This window comes from Malaclemys terrapin, chromosome 17, assembly GCF_027887155.1.
Source record: "Malaclemys terrapin pileata isolate rMalTer1 chromosome 17, rMalTer1.hap1, whole genome shotgun sequence".
NCBI classification, from domain to species: Eukaryota; Metazoa; Chordata; order Testudines; family Emydidae; genus Malaclemys; species Malaclemys terrapin.
This window is the reverse complement of record NC_071521.1, coordinates 8,944,806-8,969,481: the sequence shown is the minus strand read 5'-3', so window position 1 is coordinate 8,969,481 and position 24,676 is coordinate 8,944,806. Positions and strand designations below refer to the sequence as shown.

Genomic DNA, 24,676 nt, shown 5'->3' with positions numbered 1-24,676 from the left:
CAAGCAGCTGGCCAAACTAAGGCAGGGAACGGCTGCAGTACCAAGCATGGCCCTGAAGGGGGCACTGCAGAGCAGCTCTGCTGCCCACGTCGCCATCCCTAACTCCAGCTCCATGCCAGCCCTCGCCTAATGGTAGAACAACCGGCAGGACAGGACACCAAGTTGCCATTGCCCCGCACTGTGTTCAAAGCCTCACTCTAGCTGTTTGGCATATTTTTTACAGGAACAATTTCCTTGGCTGTTTACAGTCCCGTTTCCTTACTGCAATTTGCCCCTCCTGACCTCCACCGCCTGCACACAGTGGTTTGTTGTTGTAGGATTGCATTTGAGCACTAGGGTTGTTGACGGTTCTGGTGCTGTGCACATTGCAGAGATGTGCACGCTGGTTTGTTATTGCAGGGTCACTCACAAGCACAGGTGCAGCACCCGCTGGCTTGTTATTGTAGGGTTGCTCATGACGGCTGCTAGCCGTGCACGCAGTGATTGGTTATTGGGGGACTGAGAGATGAATCTTAACTCCCTCTAGCGCTGAGAAAGCTTGGGTCCAAATGTGGCTGGGGCTGTATTGAGGCTCACAAGGGCTGGGCAGGAGAGACCGATTTGTTTTAAAGCCTCAAAGGCTTTGTTTTTAAAAAGGACCACACTGACTCTGCAAACAAACGGTGAAAAAAAGACCTGGCTGTGGCCGGTCCCAGCCAATTAGTTTCAGCACTGGGCCCTTTCTAAGCTGCCTGCTTTGCACAGGCTAAAAGTGGCTCTACTTTGCCTCAAAGAAGTAAGAGCTCTACTTGACAGCACTGCTCAGACACCAGCAAAACAAGATTAGCGGCAGACGATACGAGCAATGCACCGAGACGTTCTCCCCGCATACGCTGCCCACGGGCAAAGGGGGCTAAGCAGCTGTAGAAGAACTGGTGGTGCTGATATGATTACATGGGCTGAGTCTAATTCACTAAACAGATCTGCTGTGCGTCCCAGCCCCAGACCAAGAGCATGAGCTATGGGGCACTGAAATGCAAGCTGATTTCTGTCTTAATCTGAACAAGACCCATCTCTAAAAACCAACCCCAAATCTAGCCTTCCTCCACAAAACCACAACTGAGTGACTATGGAAGCAGACAAGACTGCACTTGTGAATTCATTTGAAGATAGTAATAATGCCTAGCTCTTGTCCTCAGTAAATCTCAAAGCACTTTGCAATGGAAGTCATAGTATCACTATCCCCATTTTATAGCTGGGGAAACTGAGGCACAGAGACTTGTCCAAGGTCACCGATCAGGCCAGTGGCCAAGTCAGGAACAGGACACAGGTCTACTGGGTCCCAGTCCAGGGTGCTATCCCTTAGGTCACGCTGAGTTAATTGATGTGTTTGTATAGGGCCAAGTGCAATGGGGTGCCAATCCTCTTGGGGCCACCATTCAGATATTAAGGCATGAAATTCGCAGGAGAAGAACTGGCAGGCCAGTGTGTTTTGATCCACGTTAAAAGGAAAAATGATTTCTCTCTTACCCCACCTACACAACAAGATGAAACAGTACAACAGCCAAGACACTACTACATAGTTAAAGACTAACATTGACTTTCTTTAACAACATAGCATGAAAATATTTAAGTTACACAAAGGGAATTATTGTAGGGTCTTACTGTATTTTTCACTGATAAATTAAGAATAATCGTCAGCATTTCAATAAGAGGCATTGTGGTTAGTGGACAGGCCTCTAGCCTAGCAGTCAGGAGACCTAGGTTCCATTCTCTGCTCTGCCACTGACTTATTATACAACCCTGGGCAAGTCGCTTGAGGTTTTTCCTCTTCTACTCCTGTCTATTTAAGTTGTAAACTCTTCAGGGCAAGGATTGCCTCTTACTATGTATCTGTGCAGTGCCTAGCACAATGGGGGCCCAGTCTGGGGTCAGGCTGGTAGATGCTACTGCAGTATAAAAAAATAATATAGTTAAATGGTACTTTCCAAAATCAACTGTCAAAGAAGCAGGATGCGGGGGAAAAACAGAAGGGTTGTACAGAAAATGTAATACAAAATTACTCTAAAAAAAAAATCTACAGACCATAAATTAATATCACCTCCTTTTGTATGGTTTCACAAACACCCTTATAGAATTCCAAAGCATAGAAATGCCTCTGAAATTTTGCAGGATGGTTCAAAAATATTTAGAAAACTGTATCATTTCCTTGTCAGGGCTGCAGGACTTTTCCAAAAAGGCTGTTTGCTAAGATGAGCCACAGTTACTTGGGGATATCTGGACTCCTTTATCAAAGGCAAAACACCAGAGCCCCGAGGGTAATTCTGCTATGAAAGGCGGGGAAACAGAAGAAACGGGGCCCTTGTGTTAAAATATTCATAACTATTAAATAGAATGATATTAATTTAATAAAATACTTAAGATTACAGTATTAATTATTTGTATCTTATGTTTGAAGCCAGTCAACTTTCAGGGATTCAGGGATTCCATAAGCTCTTCCTTTGAAATGCTCCCTTCGCTGCATGGTGCTTGTGCTGCCCAAGAGAGACATCTAGCTGCAGGCTGAGGAATGAAACTTTTCCAAGACGACATTTGTTTCTGAAATGCTACAGGCAGATGTGCTGAGATGGGGCAGTGGGATCTATAGCAACAATTCCAGCCGCAAAGAACAGTAGGGTTCCTCTCCCGCAGCCCTGACCAGTTGGGTGGCGGGGGGGTGTAGAAACAGGCAATAAGTACCCAGATGGCATTACAACAGCAGTGGTGTTGAGCAGCGCAAGTGGGGATGTCGGGCAAAACCGCAATGGACTAGCCTGTGCTGCCCCACCAGCAGGGCCGGCTCCAGGCACCGGCCCACCAAGCTTGTGCTTGGGGCGGCACCTGGAGGGGGGCGGCGCGGTGCTCCGGCTCCGGCCGCTGGGGAGAGCAGGGCCACGGCCGGGGCTCGCCGCCGGGGAGAGCGGAGCCGCGACCGGGACTTGTCGCCCTCCCCCCGGCGCTCTGGCCGCCGGGGAGAGCGGAGCCCCGACCGGGACTTGTCGCCCTCCCTCCGGCACTCTGGCCGCTGGGGACAGCGGAGCCCCGACCGGGACTGGCCGCCGGGGAGAGCGGAGCCCCGACTGGGGCTCGCTGCCCTCCCCCTGGGGTTCCGGATGCCCTCACCTGCCGCGCTGGGGGGGGAGGGGGGGCGGCCAGAGGCTTCTTTGCCTGGGGCGGCAAAAAAGCCAGAGCCGGCCCTGCCCACCAGGTCAGTTACCAACGGTCCAATACCGTGGGGATGGGCATGCTGCAAGAATGGAGAGAATACAACAGAATTTTCGGGTCTGGGCAGGGCCCAAGAGCAGAGCTGATCAAACTGTGTAAGTTACCCAATAGATGTAGCCTTTTTTCCTCCAATCACAGATTACCCGCAAACAGGTCGAGCCTTTTATTACCTGGTTCATTACACACCTCGGCGTCCCCGCACTGCTTTACTCTAGAGCAGGTTTAGGGTGACCAGATATCCCGATTTTATAGGGACAGTTCCAATGTGCGGGGCTTTGTCTTATATAGGCGCCTATTACCCCCCTTCACCTGTCCTGATTTTTTACACTTGCTCTCTGGTCACCCTATGCGGGTTAGGACATTTTGCCAAAAACAGTTTTCAGGGATATTTTTGCATATTTCCCCCAGTTTGTCACCAGTGCTATTCAGTGCAAGATCATTTTAACCAATGGATTATTTGTAAACCTGGTGCTATTTGGCACTAGACAGCCATGTGTTGTGCATCTGCTACTCAGATTTGCTATTTACATTGTGCGTCTGGTCACCTACAGTCACATGGTACTGTTTCCATTTCTGATTGGTTGGTCTAAGCTTTATCAACCAGAGGAGTCCCCCTTTCTGTCTGCAGATTACCTGTGAACCTGCAGATTTGTTCAACAAAGCTACTGTTTGAATAACAACAATGGGTGAAATAGCCTTGGATGCACACACTGAGTATGTGTGCCCTGCAATCTGAGGTCTGACTGCAGCTCAGGGAGACATACCCGCACAAGCGTGGCAAAATACAGCATGGTAGATCTGCCACTGTGGGCTGTACAAGCACGCCGGAGATCTCGAGTACATACTCCCATTGCTACCCCGCGCTGAAGCCATTGCAGTCTCATCTACTCTGCTCTATTTAGGAGCGCGAACATGGGTGCATCTACCTGAACTGCAGTCATGCCTCAGATTGCAATAGAGATACCCAGTGATTCACAGCACTTCTGCTTTCAGGACCTCACTCCACCTGAATGTCTGTGGATAGCCAGATAAAAGGGGCCAGGGATGCAAGCTAAGCCCAAGAGTAGGTTTCATTGGCAAGATTATTCACAGATGTTTCGTCATTGTATTCACCAAGAAGAGCGTCTCCTAGAGAAGATGGGACACACAAAGCCACCTCTAGGAAAGGAAAGGAGGTTGGCTGTTAGGGAAAAAAAAAAGCGTCCCAGATAATAGAAGCGTTTGTGAAAACCAGGAGATGCCCCCCACAAATTCTGAATCAAGTCCCCTCCGGAAAGCGCTTCCAGCACATGTCTCTGTCTGATGACAAACCCTCCAGTTAGAGAAGAAGAGCAATGAACTGACCTGAATGCCCTCTATCCGCTCCGTCACCACGTATGCATGATGCATAGCCACCAGCGGCACGTTTACATCAGCCATCTGGCCCAGGGCTCGGGCCCACACTCCTGTCGTAAAAACAAACCACCGCTCCATGAGTGACCACTGGAATGTATGAGGAGCTGCACCAGAGACCAGAGGCTCAGAGTCCAGAATGCTGCCCCCTGACGCGTGGAAACAGGGAGTTAAGACCCTTTGGCTCAATGTTACACACAATCAAAAGCTGCATTCACTTGGCATCTTTCCCCTCACTGAGCACAGCCATGGTGAAACAAAGAATGCCTCCCTCAAAGACTGGGCAAAGTCTCCTAATTGCTGGGACAGGAAGGATTAGTACCCCCATCAGATTCTGCGAGTGGCAGGGCTGTAGCTACGTTACCTTGATTTCCTACCTGCACAGTTCACCACACAGGGAGTCTGGATGGTCCCATAGTTTGTTTCCACCGCAGTTACCCTTTGCACACCCAGGTCATCGGCTCTGACCTGAATACCGGTCACTGGGCAATTCTCTATTACCTGGGGACAGTGAAAGAGAAGCTCAGTGACATGCCCCTGGGGTTTGAATGTTAAGGGTTGGACTCATAATACCAAATGAGTAACCCAGATCTCCTGAGTGGAGCTGGGTGAACAACACACTGGTAGTTCATTGGCAGTTTCGAAAAAAATCAAAACAAAAATTGTTTCAGGTCCGGCTGAAAATGAAAATTTTCAGTGAATCGAAAAAGCTGAAAAAAATAATGTACATTTCAGCTAGAATGAAAGCGTTTGTTTCCATTTTGACCATTTTTGAATTTTAAAAAATTACATTAAAGGAAATTTTGAAGCAAAAAGTCATTTCAAGCTGAAACAATCAAAATGTTTTGGTTCAAAAATGTTAAAACAAAAAGATTTGGGTTTTTTGAGGGGAAAAGGGGTTGAAATGAACAATGAATCGAAACTGACACAAATTTGCAAAATGTTTTAGCTGAAAAATGTTGTTGAGCTCTACTCTGGAGATGCAGGCAGTGGCTTCACCCCAAGGCTCTCCTTCTCAGCATGGGAAGTGTTAACCCAAACATAGGTCTGTCTTTTTTTTTTTTTTAAACTTTCATAAAAACCATTCTTATTATTTCAAGGGAATTAAATTCACCTCTTTAATTTTGGGCTTAAACTACTTGTCAGTGGCCTTTTAAGGTAATTTTAAATCTCAGAGAACTATAATTATCCATTTGGATTGTGGTTAGCACGGAGGAGCTCCAGTCACGGATCAGGAACCCACTGTGCTAGGCGCTGTACAAACACAGAACCAAATGTTGGTCCCTGTGTGTAATCAGCTGTGGACTCACCCCTGCAGCGCCTCCTACTGGTCGTCCAGGGAATTAGCTCACCAGCCTCCAGAGCGCCCTCTGCAGGCCAGGTGTCCCACCTGTCTTTGGCCCCCGTGTCCCTCCCGGACCGCGGTGCCCTTGGCTTAGGTGCTGCCCCCCCTGGCAGTACCCCACTCTGTCTCTGGGTCTCCCCTCCCAGGGGAACCCCCACCCCCTATCCCAATGTCGCCTCAGTTGTGGCTACTGCCAGTCACCATTTAGCCCCCGCGCCCTGGGGCAGAACGCAGTCTATCAGCCAATCATCACTGGCAACAACGGGTTTGGACTGGCTGCCTTTACCCACCCTCAGGCTGCCCCTCTGCACCCAAGTACCTATATGGACCTGGGACCAGGACCTGCAGCCTGGGGAGTTGCTAGCCTAGGGCTTCCCAGCCCCTCCCCAAGGCCTTTCCCCAGCCCTGCCTTACTCTAGGTCCCCAGTGAGCTCCCTGCAGCCAAGCCTGTCTCTCTCTCTCTCCTGTCAGAGGGAGACTGCTGTGCTCTGACTTACCTGGCCTTCTTATAAGGCTGAGTGGCTCAGTTTGGGGCGTGGCCTCAGCTGCAGCCACTTCCCCAATCAGCCGGGGTTTGCCCCTTTTCACAGCCCCAGCCCTCTGCAGGGCTTTTCCAACCCCTTCAGGGCTGGAGCGGGCGTTCACCCCGCTACACTGTGCCCTCACCAACAACTTGTTTTTCACAATGTAGCTGTTTTGGTCACACATCCTTTCCCCATTTTCCCCCTCCTCTTTATTTCCCCATCTCTTACGGCTCTAGGCCAAAGCCACCATCTCTGAAGAAGGCATGGCTGGGCCTCCCTTCAAAGTCAGTCAGCGCCACACCCAATCTGCCAAAGGGGGGCGCTGTTAAGCAGAACGAGGCAACTTTGAAACAGAGATCTGGCTTTGAGAATGGCGGAGGCTGGGAACAGCAGGAAGCAAACGATCAAGGGTGTGAGGGGGGAAATGTAAAGAGAGAGAGAACGTCTGACTGAGTTTGTGAGTTGTGAAAAGCTACAAGGCTCAGACACCCAACCAAATGTGCAATAGTCAATTACCGAAGCGCCTCTGGCAATAGCTGCCCTGGTGAGGGTTGTACAGGTGCCAGCAGGATCCATTGTGCCATCCTTAGGAACGTAAAGTGTGCCATAAAGATCATCCACGTTCATGTGCGGGTACAGGTCCTTGGTTTCTGCAGGGGACAGGACGTAGGATTCTATGCCATAGACCTTACCCAGCTACAAACGAGACACGAGAACAGGTGCATTAATTCAGACAAGACAGCATGGTGTGGCATCTCTGCAAAACAATCAACAATGTGAAGAAAGCACAGGGGCACATCTGGGTCCCAAAGAACTACACGCCAACATGCCAGGCGCACTGACAATCTAACTGGTTTCTGGTGGATTCCCAAAACACAGTACATGGTGAGCGCCTTTAGTGGGCTCAAACTATTTAAAGGGACATTACCCTAGTCCTATACAAGTAGGCGGTGCAATTGGAAACATGATGCTGTACTTAATGGAGATGGGCAGTGGATGGGTTTCATTTTGCAAAGCCCAAATCAGGGATGCATTAGATCCAAGGACCTTTTTACCTGAGTCCCCAAAGCTGGGTATGGTGGAGAGAGGTTTAAAACCAACGATTCTGCTTTCGCTCCCTTTACCCCTCCTGAGCATTAAATGTCCATTAGGCCATTGAATCAAAGAGTATTAAGATGGACACGGCTGTCTTCATAGCGTATATTTCACTAGAAGTGCAGCAGTTCGGGGGTTAAAGAAGAAACTAGTGTCACGTAACCCATCTTTATTGTAACGCTTTGAAATCAAACGCTAATGTGTGTACTCCCCAGCAGGAAAAGGCAAGCGGACTGGCCAGGACTGTGCATCTCTCTGCTGCTTTGGGAGGAGGAGACGGCATTATGATCAGCAGTGAAACCAGACGTCCCGGCTAATCCTGCGTAGAGAGTCCCTTTCACTTTGTGGGTGAGACCAGTGTTCAGATTCAACTGAACCTCAAGGACCCCTCTACTAAGTGAGAGGCCATCATCGTCAAGACTGCAGTAGCCAGCAACGTGCAGGGTTTACTGGCCAGGGCAATCCCTCAGTTAGAATCTCAGCACAAGGCTGTATCACTTGGAACAATAAGGTCTGTGTGGGCTCTGCCACCAGGGATCACAAGGTGATCTACGGCCAACCTCCTCTCTGTAGGTCTCTATTTGGGTATGTCTATACTGCAGCTGGGCACACGCTTCCCAACTTGGATAGACAGACTGGCACTCCCTTTGCTCGAGCCAGCATGTGAAAAAGAGCATTGTAGCAGAGGTAGCATGGGCGGCGGCAGCTTGGGCTACCAGCCCCAGTACGTACCCGGTGTCTGGTGGGTTTATACTCAGGCAGCTAGTCCGAGCTGCTGCCTGTGCTGCCCCCAGCTACACTGCTATCTGTAGCGCACTCACTCAAGCAGACCTAGTGTATCTGGTTGGGAAGGCTATTTCCAGCTGAGGTGTAGACGTACCCATCGATGCCCATTCCCACCTCCCTCCTTCCTGGCAGCTACTGACCCTGCATTATCGTTCTTCTACCGGGGCAGGATCTACTGCGTCCAAAGCCTGTAGAAATCAGTGGAGACACTCCTGGGCTTTGGAGCACGGTTTTAGAACCTGCCCTCAAGGCTGCTCCATGAATGAGAAGTGAGGCCACGTTTAACTTTCCAAGCGGGGTGGCAAGAAAATGAGCTGTAATAAACAGCAATCACCCCAATCAGGACTGCTTGATAAAATCTCCCTCTGTGCTGTGGGGAGAACCGGGCTCTACGCACAGCAGAAGATAAATGGTTGGCCGATGGCAGGACAGTCCTGTTTTGACGCTGCAAGTCAAAGCAGCCAAGTTGAAGACTGACGCAGCGGGTTCCCTGCGACATGGTAGAAGACAGGATCAGTTGCAGACAGAATCCATCCCCTCCCCCACACTAGCCCATTTTCTAAGGAGCATGGATTTTCTCCATAAATATGGCAGAGACATTCAAGCAGGTTGCTCTTTTTACTTCAGGGACTAAGGCCTTAGTCCTAATCTTCAAAGCAATTAATGGATCAGACCCAGTTGCATTCGAAGCTGCATTTCAGTCTATGAACTGCTCTTGCGGGACAAAGGAGAACACAAAGCTCTGGCTAGCGTAGACCAATGCATGTTACAGCCAGGGAGAAGGTATTCTCAGTAGAGTGGATCGGGCTATTGGACAAACATCCAGAGGAGATTAGAAGACTCCAGAGTCTGTCCATCTGTAGAACAACGCTTCCCCTTTTCCCCCATAACCAGAACAACTTTCACATCAACCATCTACAGCCACCACACCCTGAAAAATAACTGCCTCAAGCAGAGCTTTTGATAACCCACTAAGAGCCAGAGACACCAAGAAATCCACTAGGGATTTCGCTACTGCCAATCTTTTTCCATGAAGGTGGTCAGATACCACGATGATGGGTGGTAGTACAAAACCCTTCGGCAGCCAGACCCCCAGTCTAGCACCAGCCCTGATCCAATGATCTGCGAATAAGTAGAAGGAGAAGGAAGGAGATGAGGAGATTCCTACTTACAGACATGAGTCTTTTGTACTCGTCCAGCCGCTGCTTGTTGGAGGCGATGAAGAGCCCGCCGTTCTGAATCCATCCTGTGTGCAGACCCGTCTCCTCCTCCAGATCTCTGCTGACCACGTTGCGAGTATGAGCCAGCAGCTCCACTTCCACGTCACTGGGACGCAGCTGCCACAGCAGACCTGGGAAAACCACAGAAGTTCCAGTAGACTCTGCCGTCACCTCCCCATTCCAACCCTACCTTACAAGCCAAGCAGACAAACAGGTCAACAGTGAGAATTGCACAACAGGTGTTTTAACAGTAACAGAATTCCTGGCCTAGATGTAACCCACGCTGTGGTTTGCTGGCTCCCTCTAGTAGCTAGACCACATAAAGGTCTTCAGCTACCACCGCTTATGGATCTCATAGCGCACTTAGTAGAGGCTCATGCTTTTAGGTCCAGAGCTCAATTCCTATTGCTGACGACCCACTCAGCAGCCAGGTGTAACAAGCAAAGGTCCATTGGGGCACTAAGCCCCCAATCTAGGCATTATCCTCACCATGACATGAGCTCAGTGTCCTCTCACAATCAGCATACACCCTGCAAATGACATCCCCAGGAGAGCAGTAGCTGGCTTTGTCGGTCATCTCAGGAGAGAATCCAGACCGACGGAGCGACAGCGACTGCACCAGCCTCTCCCCCTAAGCGGTGGCCCCTCTAAGTCAGGACTGGTGGGGAGCTGACACTGCGACTGACTAGCAACAGCTGGGAGCAAAAGCTCCAAGTCCGGCAGAGTGGCAGGGGCTGGAACGATTTGTATAATGGGGGTGCTGAGAGCCATTGACCCGAACTGTATGGAATGGAAACCACTTCAAGGGAGGGCGTTCAGCAGGACCCCCAGCATCCCCTGATCCAGCGCCTATGCAGAGTGGGGCGGCTGCCAGAGGGGCTGGGGACTATGGGAAGGAGGCTCCTCCGTAGTCTGGCACAGGCCTGCCCAAGGAAGGACCCAGAGACCCGCCATGGGGAGTGGGGGTAAGACTGCTGGGGTTTCTTTCCCTTCTACCCTACAAGGTGGGGAGGAGAAGGCCGGACTTCTGGAGGCCCATGTTGTCAGGCCTTGGCGATACTCCTATATAGGGTCAAGGAGTAGCTCGCTGAGGCCTGAGAGACTGGGCTCTTAAAGGGCCAGGGTCCCACAATAACCCCTTAGATGAGAGCTGAAGGAACAATTCCTTTCCCGGGTCCCCAAGGGGGGCTCATCCCCATCCAGGCGGCAAGATCGAGAGAGTCGCAAACCTCCTAACCCGGAGAGGGGCAGAGTTCTTCCCACGTGGAGTGGGCAGCCCGAGGGAGCTGATGGCTGCTCAGGCACCAAAAGCCTCCCTGTGCAGCTCTAAGCTGGAGCCTTTGCTATGCTATAGACGCTTCCACACCCAGAGTTCTGCTCACCGGCCGTGTGCCAGGTGGTCCCCGACGTCAGACGGTCTCTTTCCAGTAAGACCACGTCGCTCACCCCCATCCTAGCCAGGTGGTAGATGGTCTGACATCCCAAGCTGCCTCCACCCACCACCACGACGTTGGCGGATTTCGGGAGCGGCCTGGTCGGCCCTTTGCCTTGAGAGCTTTCTTCCTTCAGAGTCTTGTGGTAAGGGACGCTCTTCTCTGTCGTCTGGCCCGCCCCGCTGCTGAAGCGCCTAAGGTGGATGTTTCTCCCAGAGGCTGGCATCTGGCGGGAGGCAGTTCTTCGGACCACGGCGCTCAGGTAGGCCATGGTGACCTGGAATTCCAAAGACAAACCTTCAATGGACTGAGCAAAGATCTCTCCACATGCTAGCAATACAAAAAAGTCCACACTGGAGTTATCATCATCATCATGGGCCAGGACCCCATTGTGCTAGGCACTGTACAAACAAAAAAACGGTCCCTGCCACATGGCCACAGCCTGGAATTTCAGGTCACAAATGGTTATGGAAGAAGATGGGGTGCTGGGGGAGGGATGGGAAAAAGAATCACATGGCCTCTCCCTGGCCCCAGCTCCTCAAAAGTTGTTGCAATCAGGGCCCCATGGACACAATGAAGGGGGCAGGATTTGCCCCATATACAACACATGGCAATCCCTGCCCCTGTGGTCATAAAGGATAGCTGATGTGTGGTAGAGACAGACCCAGGATTCACTGCTGGGTGAAACGTCTAGTCCTGTCTCCTTCCCCCACTGCATGTGTCTGCCCAGTCGGTCTGCTCAGGCTGGGGCTGGCATGAGGCTCTGGCCCTATATGCAGGTTTGGATGTGTTCTTTTCCACAGCTGAAGCATGCAGCTCCTCCCCCCTTGCTTTAAGCCTTGCTCTGGGTAAATGTGTCTTCCTGGTTCTCGCAGAGTCAGCAGGGCTAAGGAATTCCCTGCCAGGGAATCTAGGGTCACGGTTCCTGCAGCAGAGATCCGAGACTTCAGCCAGCAGATCCCTGCTCCTTTTCTCGTTAAGCGGAAAAGTTTCACTCCACTCTACACTGAACAACAAGCCAGACCCCAACCCTAATGGTTTTCAGGCTGATTCTTCCTATTACTCGGCCACTGGGGCGGGGGAAGGGTTGATATTTGTGTCTCCGAGCACCAAGAAATTCTTCCTGCTGCAACCATGTTTTCTAAGATTTACCAAAGTCTGGTCTTACCGTGAACTTTGCAGCCTGCAAGCATTCCTGTCATTTAAGGCACAATCTCCCCTCTGAGCCAGTAAAGGACCCTTTGTCTGCTCAGTAGGGTGACCAGACAGCAAGTGTGAAAAATCGGGACGGGGGGGGGGTAATAGACGCCTATATAAGACAAAGCCCCAAATATCGGGACTGTCCCTATAAAATCAGGACATCTGGTCACCCTACTGCTCAGACACAGCCCTCTCTATTCAGATTTCCCTTCTGCTTAGACAAGCTTGGCTTTCCCTGCCAACACCGTGAGCTGACTGCACCCAATACACTCCCGTCAAAAGGAGTTCGGTTCACTTTACCTGCTCAGATGGCTGTGAAGTTCTTGTTTCCTCCGACTCTCTCCTGCTGTCTCTCACACGCGCGCCACTGCCCCAGAAACAGTAACTAGCACTTGAGAGAACTGCAGCCAGACTTCAGTCATTGCCAATGCTGGCCAGTTACAACTATTCCCAGAGTCTGGGAAGTTAGTACAGTGCAGCGTGTGCACTGGCTTGCCTGATGAGAGAGCTCTACTCAGCCAGCCGTGTCACCCAGACAAGATGGATCGTGCACTGTCGTTTATTAGCAGAGACTGAAGGCTGCACGGATCAGAGCCGTTAGAGATGGAAAAGCCCTATTAGTTTACCCAATCTCTCTTCCTTCTTCTGACCAAGGCAGGGTGCGAAACAAAGAGCCCAGATGGGAACTGAACGCACAGCCTCCAGCCTCAAAGCCTGATGGCTTTCCCCTGGGCTTGGCTAGAGCTATTTCAGCTGTATGCCATCTGTTATAGCCAGAAAGAGAACCCAGTACATAAGCAGAACATCTGAACATTCAACCCAATTTTCCTGCTGTTAAATTAGCCTCATGCCCTTGAAATGTCAGCAGAGTAAAATCAACTCTGGACTGGAGTTTTAATTGGAATTGTGCCTGGACTGCACTATTCAAAGCTGGGGTTTGGACCCCAAACTTGGTGGGGGGGGGTTAAATATTTTATTTAGAACATTCTCCCCCACCAGAAAGATGATTCTTTATATTACAGTAGTGCCTAGAGTTCCCACATGAGATTGGGTCCCTGTGGGCAGAGTACAAAGACATTGTGAGCTGGCTGGGGCAGCCCAGCAATGAACAAGACATTCTGATTAAAACACCAGTCAGCAGGACAAAGGTTTGCAACTAAGTGAGCTCTTGCTTCATGCTTTTTGCTCCCGCTTGCAATGGGTTGTTTTCGTCTGACACAGGAAAAGCTCAGGACAGAATCGTTATTTTTTTTAATTAGAGAGACATTAGACTGTCTCTCGAATATCTTGGGACCAACGTGGCTATAACTATATTTGTAATTAGCATATACCCAGCTTATCCATTAGAGGTTGGGTTTAGAAGTGATCTCATGTTAGACTCATGTGAATAACGTAGCTGACGTCGACGTACTTAGATCGACTTACCGTGGTGTCTTCACCGTGGTGAGTCGACTGCTGACGCTCCCCCGTCAACTATGCCTGTGCCTCTCGCGCAGTGGAGTACTGGAGTCAATGGGAGAGCGCTCGGGGTTCAATTTATTGTGTCTAGACTAGACACGATAAATCCATCCCCGCTGTATTGATCGCTGCCCGCCGATCCCGCGGGTAGTGAAGACATACCCTTAGACACAATACAACTAAGGGCAGTGGCGCTCAATCTTTCCAGACTACTGTACCCACTTCCAGAAGTCTGATTTGTCTTGCATACCCCCAAGTTTCACCTCACTTAAAATCTATTTGCTTACAAAATCAAATATAAAAATACAAAAATGTCACCGCATGTTATTACCGACAAATTGCTGACTTTCTCCTTTTTACCATAGAATTATAAAATAAACCAATGGGAATATAAATATTGTACTTACATTGCAGTGTATAGTATAGGGAGCAGTATAAACTAGTCATTGTCTGGATGACATTTTAGTTTGTACTGACTTCGCTAGTGCTTTTTATGTTGCCTGTTGTAAATCTAGGCAACTATCTAGATGAGCTGATGTACCCACCTGGAAGACCTCTACGTACCCCCAGGGACATGCATACCCCTGGCTGAGAACCACTGACCTAGGGCATATTACAACAGCTTATTTGAACATCAAATCAAAGCAGATCTAGGAGCCAGTCGTTAAAAGACCTGTGTCTAATGGTGCCTTGACTACGTTGTTCGCTCACCATTGTTACCAGGAAGGAAGCCGCAGTAAGGGGAGCAATAGAGCAGGGGTTCTCAACCTTTTTCTTTCTGAGGCCACCCCAACATGCTATAAAACCTCCATGGCCCACCTGTGCCATAACAACTGGGGCCTCCACAAAGCTACATTGCTCAGGCTTCAGCTCCAGGTGGCGGGGTTCTGGGCCCCGGGCTTCAGCCCCATGCGGTGGGGCTTCGGCTCTCTGCCATGGGTCCCAGCGAGTCGAACACTGGCCCTGCTTAGCGGACCACCTGAAACCTGCTCGTGGCCCCCAGGCCCCTGGTTGAGAACCGTTGCAATACTGGGTATTCTAGGCAGGATCTAAGCCAGTCCGGTTCCCACATTCCACACACAGACTATGTTCTTGTAACGAGAGCTGGAAATGCACTGCAGATGGAGAAATGAAATATTTTCTGAGAACCGGCTGGAGTTTTCTCGGTCACGTAACACCTTGTAGCTAATGCACAAATGAATCAATCATGTTGCAAAATTGCAGCTCACGATGAACAAGGTGCACGAAGCTGGAAACACACAGCAATTTTATCGCCGCCAGAACTTGGCATCGAGACTGCGCGTGACTCCTGCCTCTTTGTCCCTGTGCATTGTGCCAGCCTGATTTTAAGCATTTTAGGAAAGTGCTACTGTATGGGTACATATCTCAATTACAGGCAGCTTCAAAGTCTCCTGTCAACCCAAAGGGCATAGGAATGGGAGTCAGGAGACTTGGGTTCTGCAGTCCAGGCCTTGGGCAAGTCACAGCCCTACTCTGTGCCTCAGTTTCCCCATCTCTAAAATGGGGATCATGATAGCCACCATTCTATTGTGCTTTCAGATCTCTGGCTAAGAGCTATAGTGCGGCAGGAGCGATTATTGAGATAGGCTCGGTACGGAACTCCGGCTCTCTCATTTGGGGGAAGCCTGCAATGCAGTGATGTTGCAAAGATTTCCAGGGCCTCGTACTACTGAGCTGTTCAGAGGCAATCATGGTTCTGCTTGCACTTACGGTCGGCCTGTGTTGCTCGCATATGTACACTATGCAGTAGAGACTTGCCTGCCAAGACTTTCAGAGGAGAGGGGAGGCGGCTGCATGCTGGTCTCTGACTGGCTCAGAGAGGCAGTGGAGGGTGGGCCGGAGGCAGGGACATGCTTAGTCAGCAGTTGTGGTAGTGCTGGTGCAGCCGGGCTGGCTGCTGTGACAACTTTGCTGCAGACTCTGTCTCCGCATGGAACCCGGTGTCTGCTGTCCCTTTAATCAGCCTGTGATCAACAGAGACATAACCGGCTGCGTCTGTTTGCTTATTATAAGAGGCAGGATTTCCAGCAGCTAGGGCTCCTTTTAGCTGGGTTCATAAATCAGAAGTGTCAGCGGTTCCCATTTCAAGCAAGGCGCTTCCAGCATGTGTCTACTTATACCCAGGTGGTGTCCCACCAAGGTTTATTGTTATTTGCCTCTGCACTGATCAAGGTGTGCGTAAAGCTACTGTTTCTCCCCTTGGCTTCATGCTCCTCCGATAGGCCTGAAATGCCCAGCGAATCAGATTTCTGCCCCTTCTCCCCGTTCAAATTGCAATCTGAAACTCACTTTCCTGAGAAGCCCAGGGATGCTGACCCGTGGCACTAAAAACACAGCCAGCCAGCCCCTTACGTTTACCCCCCCTGCCCATGCTCTCAAACAGAGCCATTCCAGTCAGCCTCTACACAGCACTCGCATCTCAGAGTGCTGAAGGATTCTCTCTCTTTCTTCCCTGCCACTGAGCAGCCACTATGGGGCGCAAGGGGATTGGTGCCAGAACAAGAATCCCATTGTGGGAAAGGCTGGGTGGAGAGGTAGGTTGTGCATTGACCCGTGTCTGCAGTGAGCTTAGTAACAATTCTTACTCCTCCTGGCAACAAGTTCCATGGCTGGGTCTGGGGCCGGTGAAGAATTCCACTAGTAGGTTTGAGGATCTGGCAAGGACCCAGAGTTCTCAGGAGTGAGCCATGGGAATAGCTTTTGCTTGTCAAGCGATGGGGCAGGCGCTGATTCTCTGCCTCTCCCAGGGCATTGCATGTCTGGCCTTGGTCGTCCATATGCAGCAGGGGTAGGCAACCTATGGCATGTGTGCCGAAGGTGGCACGCGAGCTGATTTTCAGTGGCACTCACACACTGCCCGGGTCCTGGCCACCGGTCTGGGGAGCTCTGCATTTTAATTTAAATTTTAAATGAAGCTTCTTAAACATTTTAAAAACCTTATTTACTTTACATACAACAATAGTTTAGTTATATATTATAGACTCATAGAAAGAGACCTTCTAAAAACGTTCAAATGTATTACTGGCACACGAAACCTTAAATCAGAGTGAATAAATGAAGACTCGGCACCCCACTTCTGAAAGGTTACCGACCCCGATCTACAACATTGGCGTTGTTGGGAGTCTAGATTCAGCTCAGGGTTATGGCAGACTCTGATGGTAGAATGAAAGGGTCAAGACCCCATGTGATAGAAACTACGGGAAGGTTCACAGATGTCCAGTACTGCCCATGAAAAAGGGTGACAATGACTGGGGAGGTGGTGTGGCTAGGGCTGCTGGAACGATCCCCATAGGAGTCACATTTAAAGCAACCTCGACCGCTACTGAGAAGCAACTTGCTGAATCAGCTCCGAAACTTTGCTGAGAAAGAAAGCGAAATGTCACCAACGTACAGTCTGCTGCCACTAGCAAGTTCTCCCAGCTAATGTGGGAGGATAGTTAAAGGCTATGGCTGAAGAGTCAAAGAGAATAGGGGAAAGGAGCAGGGATACTATGGTACAGATCCATTTAATAAATATTTTATTATTAATTCAATTATATATAAATAAATAAATGAATGGAGATATCCCATCTCCTAGAACTGGAAGGGACCTTGAAAGGTCATTGAGTCCAGCCCCCTGCCTTCACTAGCAGGACCAAGTACTGATTTTTGCCCCAGATCCCTAAGTGGCTCCCTCAAGGAGGGAACTCACAACCCTGGGTTTAGCAGGCCAATGCTCAAACCACTGAGCTATCCCTCCCCCCCACTATGACACTTCATAGTGAAATTTTGGGTCCCCCTTCTCTGGGGAAATAGGCCCATCCTGTAGAAAAACCTCTGGCATAGCTTTTACGCAGCTTTATGATTTGTACACCGATAGAGAATGCTGTTGGATTCAGTATATGACTTTCCATAGTAACTGAAGATCATGCAGAATTGTGACTTATCTCACAGAAACCTGCATCTTAGCTCTGTGCATAAAAGCCCATCGAGGCCAAAAAATGCAGTGATCTTGGCCTAATCGACCGACTGCTTAGCAAAGTCTCAACATTGCAAAAATTCTAAGTCATCGTACTACCAATGTGCCAGTATTTTTAATTTGCCCAGAAAATGGAAACAGTTGGGCAAGAAGAAAAAACTGCACTGTACAAAGCATAGCAGGCTTTAAAAAGAAAAAGGATTGGTTGTTTCACTGGAAAACATGAGTATTCAACCTGTAATAGTAAGGATTTAAAAAAAAAAAAGGTTTGGGAACGGCTATGAACTCTCATGTTCTGGGTATAAAGCAGCCAACCTCAAATTAGTAGGTCAGGAATAAACTTTTCCCTGGGCAGATTATCTCATAGCTGCCTGGAGCAGGGTACTTGCATCTTCTGCAGAAGCTGGTCCTGGCCACTGTTGGAGAAAGGAAACTGGGCTACATGGGCCAGAGGTCAGATCCAGTCTGGCGATACTTATCTTCCCAAGGCAAACGTTTTGAAACAAGAAATCCAACATGAAACCAACCCTCTTATGCAGAAAAGAATGTAGGTTTATTTGCAGTAAAAATCATGGTTTGGGGGGGGAAATCTATCAGTAAAATTACACGTTTTTGTTGTGGGATTTACTTTGATGTACTGTAACTGAAAAAGATCCGGAAAACCTCATGCAAGAAGGGTTTCTAAGTTGCAGCTAAAGCTTCTATTCCAGCATAACAAGCTACTCCAAATGATTTCCAAATTCCGAGCTAGAAACTATTCCATAAACAAACTTTTTATCTGACATTCCCTCCACCCGCCCCCTCTATCTCAATTAGTGCAGTGCAAAGGAAAAAAAAAAAAATCAAGGAGTTTACATATTATTTTCCAACATATCCCGTTACAATTTTGAATGTTTTGCGATGAACTAAAATATATATACAATTTTCTCGCCATCATAAAAAACATTTCCCCTTCTTATTCACAGATATATATCGTGGCAATTGGCTGAATAATTAATTACAAACAAGAAGAATCTTTTGTAACAAGTTTCTTACATCAGTAAACACAAGAGAGAGAGAGATTGATTTTCTGAGGAATGATTCATTTTTGCGGAGAGTGAGGAGGGGGAGCCATTCCCTGGTTACGGGCAGAGACTGTACAGTATCTATTACGTGGTTTGGTAACAGGCAAAGATAGCTATACATGCTACATGAGAGAACGAATAAGGCTCCAGTGATATGGGGTGCATGCTTCTTTATAGGGGTTCACTGTCCACAGACCCTCACAACAGAACGAGGTTTTTTTAACAGAAATTTTAAACAACAGATTTAGTTAAGGCTTAAGAAATGTCTGAGGCATAAATGAACCATCTTTCCATATGAGGAGAGATTAATAAGATTGGGACTTTTCAGCTTGGAGAAGAGATGACTAAGGGGGGGTATGATAGAGGTCTATAAAATCATGGCTGGTGTGAAGAAAGTAAATAAGGGAGTGTTATTTACTCCTTCTCATAACACAAGAACTAGGGGGTCACCAAACAAAATTAATAGGCAGCAGGTTTAAAACAAATAAAGGGAAGTATTTTTTCTCACAACGCAGAGTCAAACTGTGGAACTCTTTGCCAGGGGATGTTGTGAAGGCCAAGACTATAACAGGGTTCAAGAAAGAACTAGATAAGTTCATGGAGGATCGGTCCATCAATGGATACTAGCCAGGATGGGCAGGGATGGTGTCCCTAGCCTCTATTTACCAAAAGCTGGGAATGGGTGAGAGGGGATGGATCACTTGATGATTCCCTCTGGGGCACCTGGCACTGGCCACTGTCAGAAGACAGGATACTGGGCAAGATGGACCTTTGGTCTGACCCAGTCTGGCCATTCTTACGTTTTTATCTTGAATTTTCTTCTCTTTATCCATTTTTTGTTGGGTCTTCTGGACCCAAATTCTGCCCTCGGATGCTACCGAAGGTTGAATCAGGTCCTTTGGTCTACATTTTCAAAAGTGACTAGTGATTTTTGGGTGCCTAATTTGCGACATCTTAAAGACTTTTTTTCCCCCCAGCACAGAGAGCAGATACTCCGCAGTTTTGGGAAATCAGGCCCCTTGAAGTCATCTCAAGATGAGCAACCAAAATCATCAATGAGCCTTGAGAAGCTTGGCCTGTAGGCTGGGATTCTCAAAGGAGCTTAATGGAAGTGGGTGCCCAACTCCCAATTCCCTTTCAGTGGGAGCTAGGCCTGCAACTCCCCATATGGTTTGTGTACATGGGGACATTCAGCAAAATTAATCTGAATTAACTAAGGGTGTGAATTCACATTGGATTAGTTAAACTGCATTAAGCCCGGTGTGGACAATCATTTAGAATTCAAGTGTCCTAAGCTGAATTCAAACTTAATTTCCAAAGTGAAGTAAACTGATCTGAATTAAGGCCACTTTACTTCTGAATAAGAGCATCCACAAAAGGATTTAATGCAGTTTATCTAATCCACTTTAAAAATTAATTCAGATTAATTTTCCTGAGTGTCCCCAAGTTCACAAACCCTCAGCCTCCTTTTAGCTTCCTTCTCCAAAGTTCGGCCTCATTTCCTTTCAATACTGGTAGGCTGAGATGAGAAAAGTCAAAAGGTACAGAGGTCGTGGACAATCAAGAAGACTGAACTGAAATAGGTTAGCACTGGACAATAGCCTTTAACAAAACCACAAGACATCTGACTGCTCTGTTCTTTCCAGCACTCTGCAGAGCAAAATGGGTAAGAGGAACCGCCCCTGGGCTGTGTGCAAATTGCAATCCCCACCTGACTGCAGGCATGTTTAGACACTGGCATTTGAGCAGCAGGCACCCAGTTTAATCAGTCATCGCTTAATAGGTGCACAGTTAAACTAAAATATTTTCTAATCAATATAGTGCAACATGAATGTTTCACTGGCGGCTTTGGCACGAGGAAGAATGAGCAACTGGGCGGCTCACACTGATCGAGACAGAACACAGGAAAACATAAAACCCCAATGCCAACGTCAAAACAAGCAGCAAAATGATTCAGCTTGTGCCTGGTCACTAAACAGCAATTTTACCTTCAGAGGTCATTTGTTTTCCTTTTCACTCAGTGTACAGAATTCTCCTTTGGGCTTTAGTATCCCAATCGGGCAGCAACAATCCTGCTATTATTCCAGAGATTATACCTGGAGCATTGCAGAATGGCTAGATATCGTTTCTTTTATTCGTCCATCGGAAGAGGTATGGCTGCAGTTCTCCTCTAAAGGTGAGCAGCCATGATCACTTCCGTTGGTGTCCATTATGCCAGTGCAAATCTAGAGTTCCTCTGGATTTACATCAGTGCAAATGAGAGCAGAATCTGGCCCAAAGCCCAGTAGCAAAGGCTCAAAGCTGTCGGGCTGCTGAAAAACGTGAGATGGGAGCAACGACCCAAAAGTGCACCGTCTACACTAGAAACTTAAGTTGACATATCTTAGGTCGACTTACAACTGCAGTGGTTCATGGCCACACTACTCTTCTTCTGTCGGTGGTGTGCGTCCTCACCAGGAGCACTTCCACCGACTTAAGAGGGACAGTGGGGGGCTGAAAGCCCAGGATCTCGGCTCACCATGCAGCTCCCCACTGGGAGCCTGGCTGCCTAGCTGGAGCCGTGAATTTGACAAGAATGACAGCCAACAGCCAATGTAAGTAACGCAGTGTCACCCCAAGTACACCGACATAAGCCCTATGCCTCTCTGATGGAGGTGGAGTTATGTTGTTAGTATAGCAGGGCACTTACATCGGCGGGAGCAAGGCTGTAGTGTGTACACTGACCCAATTAGGTGGACGTAAGCTGCCTTAGGTCGACCTAACTCTGTAGCGCAGACCAAGCCTCATTTAAAGCAACAGGAGGAGAATTTCTTGGCCTTGAAAGTGGGGGAAGGGGGAGTTGTTCCTTGCCTGGGATGCATCATGTTTGTTTTCAATAGTGCACTTTGAAAGGAAATGCTACCCTGATGAGCAAAGGGCAGCACCTGGCAGAGGTCACTTGAAATTGATTCCACTGGACAATTCTGCGTATCCCGTAAAATGGACACAATTTGGAAAACAAAAGACCCAGGAGTACGTTATTCAGAGCAGTGCAATGATGAAAAAGACACAGTGGGAGGGCAACACAGAATTCTTCCTTATTGGCTCCAGGGGTGACGGGGGGGGGGGGGGGGGGAGGGGGAGAGAACAGGTGGGAAGACTTGGTGCGTAACCTTATGGTGCTGGTGGATGGAGCAAAGAGACTCTTTTACAACATATTTTTGGATAATGAGGGATTCAGCCTGCGGTCCTTACTCAGGTGAGTAAGCCCCATTGGAGGTCGATGAGGCAGATGTGTATAATGGCTACAGGAACAGGCCATTAGTCTGGCAGGGGCTTCTGCACTCTTGTTAAGCACAGGACAGGTGTGCTGTGAATGGTGCACACGCTGGAGCAGATGATGCACATCTAGCGCTATTACCATATGCGCCACCCAGCACATCAATGGCTTCCAAGCACTCTTCCCAGGGAGGGCACGTTCCGCAGCCCCCGAACACCGCCAGACATCCTGATACAGGTGGGACCGTCCTGGCAAAGGGCTGTCCCTTCTGCCCTGGGTGAATCTAGTGGGACCAGTTAGTCCGAGAGAACAGACCCACGTTGCAAAACTGGAACTCTCTCATGATGTCTGGGGATGGCTGTATCCAGAGTTTGACTTCACACCCGTCTCTCTCTCTCTCTCTTTCAAAAACTCATTCCTAGTTTACAATGGGTATCTTACAGAGCTCATGGAGAGAGGCCTCCTCACCATGCCTCTGCTCTGCTCCCCAAATCACCTCGTGAGGGCAGCAGAGTTGGGCTCTGCCGTCGAACACGCCGACTTGACAAGAAAAATCATTATCCGGAGGAGTCCATTCAAGCAGCAGGGAGAGAGAGCAGGGTGGGGTGAGGTCGCCTCTTCTGTTACTGTGGGGCTGGCTTGCTCCTTCTCAGCAGAAATCTGAAACGCTCCCTCCACTTTCAGTCAGAGTGAGACATTGGCCCCAGCCTCCCATGAGCCCCAGGGTGGCTTTTGAAACACCCTCCGTGAAATGGGTTTGGATGAAATGTCTGAGCAGAGCTGTGCTGAGTTGTCCTGCTCAAGCAAGGCTGTTGAACATGATCTTCCCAGGACCCTCCTGCTGCTGTTACAGACAAGTATTACCTTATAGACACTCTCTCTTATACACAAGTAACACAACCCAGGACTGAGAGCCAGTGGCACCCCCTAACGCGCGCACACACTTTACAGAGGATTGATTGTAAAACAATTCACAATAGACTTGTTGTTAATACTGGAGGATTTCTGATTGTGTTTCACTCAGAGCCCTGGACGTTGGGACCACTGTGCACACTCTGTGGTGGCTTTTACTGGGCGCTCGGTGATGCCTGCCAGAGATCCGGTCCTCGTTACACTCCCTCCTCCTCCACGTAGGTCGAAGGAAACCAACCAATCTGCAGCAGAAAAGGAAAGATGAGCAGGACCCCTTGGGCATGGATATGCAAAGAGACCCCCCCCAAACTGAGCAGAGACACATTTTCCTCGTAGAACGAGCTCCATCATCCCACCATTTATGTTGCCCCAAAAGTCTGGTCCTGTATCCATAGAGCTGACACATATACAATATCTTGCTCCCAGCTATGGGGGACTGAGACTTTAGTCTGGGTGGAAGAGCACTTGGTTCTCCAGCATGGTCCAATAATGAGAACATGGGACAGTCTCAGACTAGGTTCTAGTCCTGACAATGCTACTGATTCTGTCTGCACGACCTGGGGCAAGTCATTTATCCACTGTGCCTCAGTCTTCCCCATTACTAAAAAAGGAACAACAAACCTCCCCCCCAGAGGGCTGCTCTGTGGATTAACTCAATAGTGTCTACAAAATCTGATGGGAGGCCCTGTAGAAAGACACTGCCTTATTGTGATCAGCATCATTAGACTGTGGAGAAGTCTCCCTGAGGCACCATCGCTTGTAGCCAGTACAATTGCTAATGGCTATGATTCTGAGCCATGGACTTTCAGAGCCATTCTTGTGTCCGTTCCCAGCATAAAGCCATAAGGTGGATCAGATCCAGATGCCTGCTGTGCCTGTGAGACTGGCCCTGGTGCCGTTCCTGGTCTCTGTGCTGCTCTATATTTAAAGGTCACTGCCAGCAGCGGTGCTTTTGAACGGAATAATTGTACAGCATTGGCCAAGGACTACCTCCAGCAGAAGGAGGAATGGGATCCTAGTACATTGCATGGTAAAGGGAAGCAAGCCGGAGAAGTCCATTGCTTTCCCAGGCAGGAATCCAACTGCAGAGTGGCAACCCTGGTTTCTTGAAGTCTTTTCCATGTGTCCAACCTTTACTGGTGCACACAATTCTCTCTTACTAAAGGCAGGTAGAGTACATATCCTAGCACAGGTAGAAAGAGCGGAGTAGACGGTGAGGCGAGACACGCCAGAACCTTAGGGTACATACCCTACCCAGCTCTCTACATGCCCAAGCCACGCCTCCCATGGTCTACACTGCTGTTTTTACAAGGGTGCTGTCCCACTCCCTCTCCAAGGCCGGAGCCTTTCCTCACCACTTGGAAAGGCTCCCGCAGCGGGGAAAGGCTCTGGCAGGTGTAGGCAGCGGGGAAAGGCATCCAGCAGCGATGACTCCCCCCGCCCAGAGCCTTTTGCTGTTACACGTAGCTACACACCGCAGCGTGGACGCAGCCTGCTTTTCACAGCAGCACGTACCTGTACATACAAGTCATGCTGCCGACAGCGCAGACAAGGCCTAAGTTGAAACTAGGGTTCACCATAAGGCAGTGTGGTCTGGAGGAACAAGCACAAAATTGGGAGTCGGGAAGTCCTGGGTTCTAATCTCACTGCTGTCACCTATTCATTTCAACACCTTTGTCAAGTCACTTTCCCTGTCTCGGTTTTCCCCATCTGTAAAATGGGGCTAATTCTTACTCTTCCACCTCCTGCGGATTAATTAGTTAGAG

At 49.1% G+C, this 24,676-nt stretch overlaps 2 protein-coding genes across 4 annotated transcripts in view; both read right to left on the bottom strand.

Annotated features, from left to right (window-relative positions):
- SARDH (sarcosine dehydrogenase) overlaps positions 1–13,683 on the bottom strand; it is a 95,986-nt gene extending 82,303 nt beyond the window's left edge. The window contains exons 1-6 of one of the 2 annotated variants that reach the window (XM_054007880.1): positions 13,664–13,683; positions 10,988–11,315; positions 9,558–9,736; positions 7,021–7,200; positions 5,013–5,136; positions 4,588–4,688 (exon numbers count right to left, since the gene is read on the bottom strand). In XM_054007880.1, coding sequence (XP_053863855.1) covers positions 4,588–4,688; positions 5,013–5,136; positions 7,021–7,200; positions 9,558–9,736; positions 10,988–11,309 — 906 coding nt within the window. In that variant the 5' untranslated portion in view covers positions 11,310–11,315; positions 13,664–13,683. Of the gene's footprint in view, positions 1–4,587; positions 4,689–5,012; positions 5,137–7,020; positions 7,201–9,557; positions 9,737–10,987; positions 11,316–12,538; positions 12,663–13,663 lie in introns of those variants that run through there. The other variant, XM_054007879.1, reaches the window with a different exon arrangement.
- Positions 13,684–18,204: 4,521 nt separating this feature from the next.
- VAV2 (vav guanine nucleotide exchange factor 2) overlaps positions 18,205–24,676 on the bottom strand; it is a 322,511-nt gene continuing 316,039 nt past the window's right edge. For both annotated transcript variants that reach the window (XM_054007273.1, XM_054007272.1), the window contains exon 27: positions 18,205–23,152. In XM_054007273.1, the coding sequence (XP_053863248.1) occupies positions 23,108–23,152 (45 nt within the window). In that variant the 3' untranslated portion in view covers positions 18,205–23,107. The remainder of the gene's footprint in view (positions 23,153–24,676) is intronic.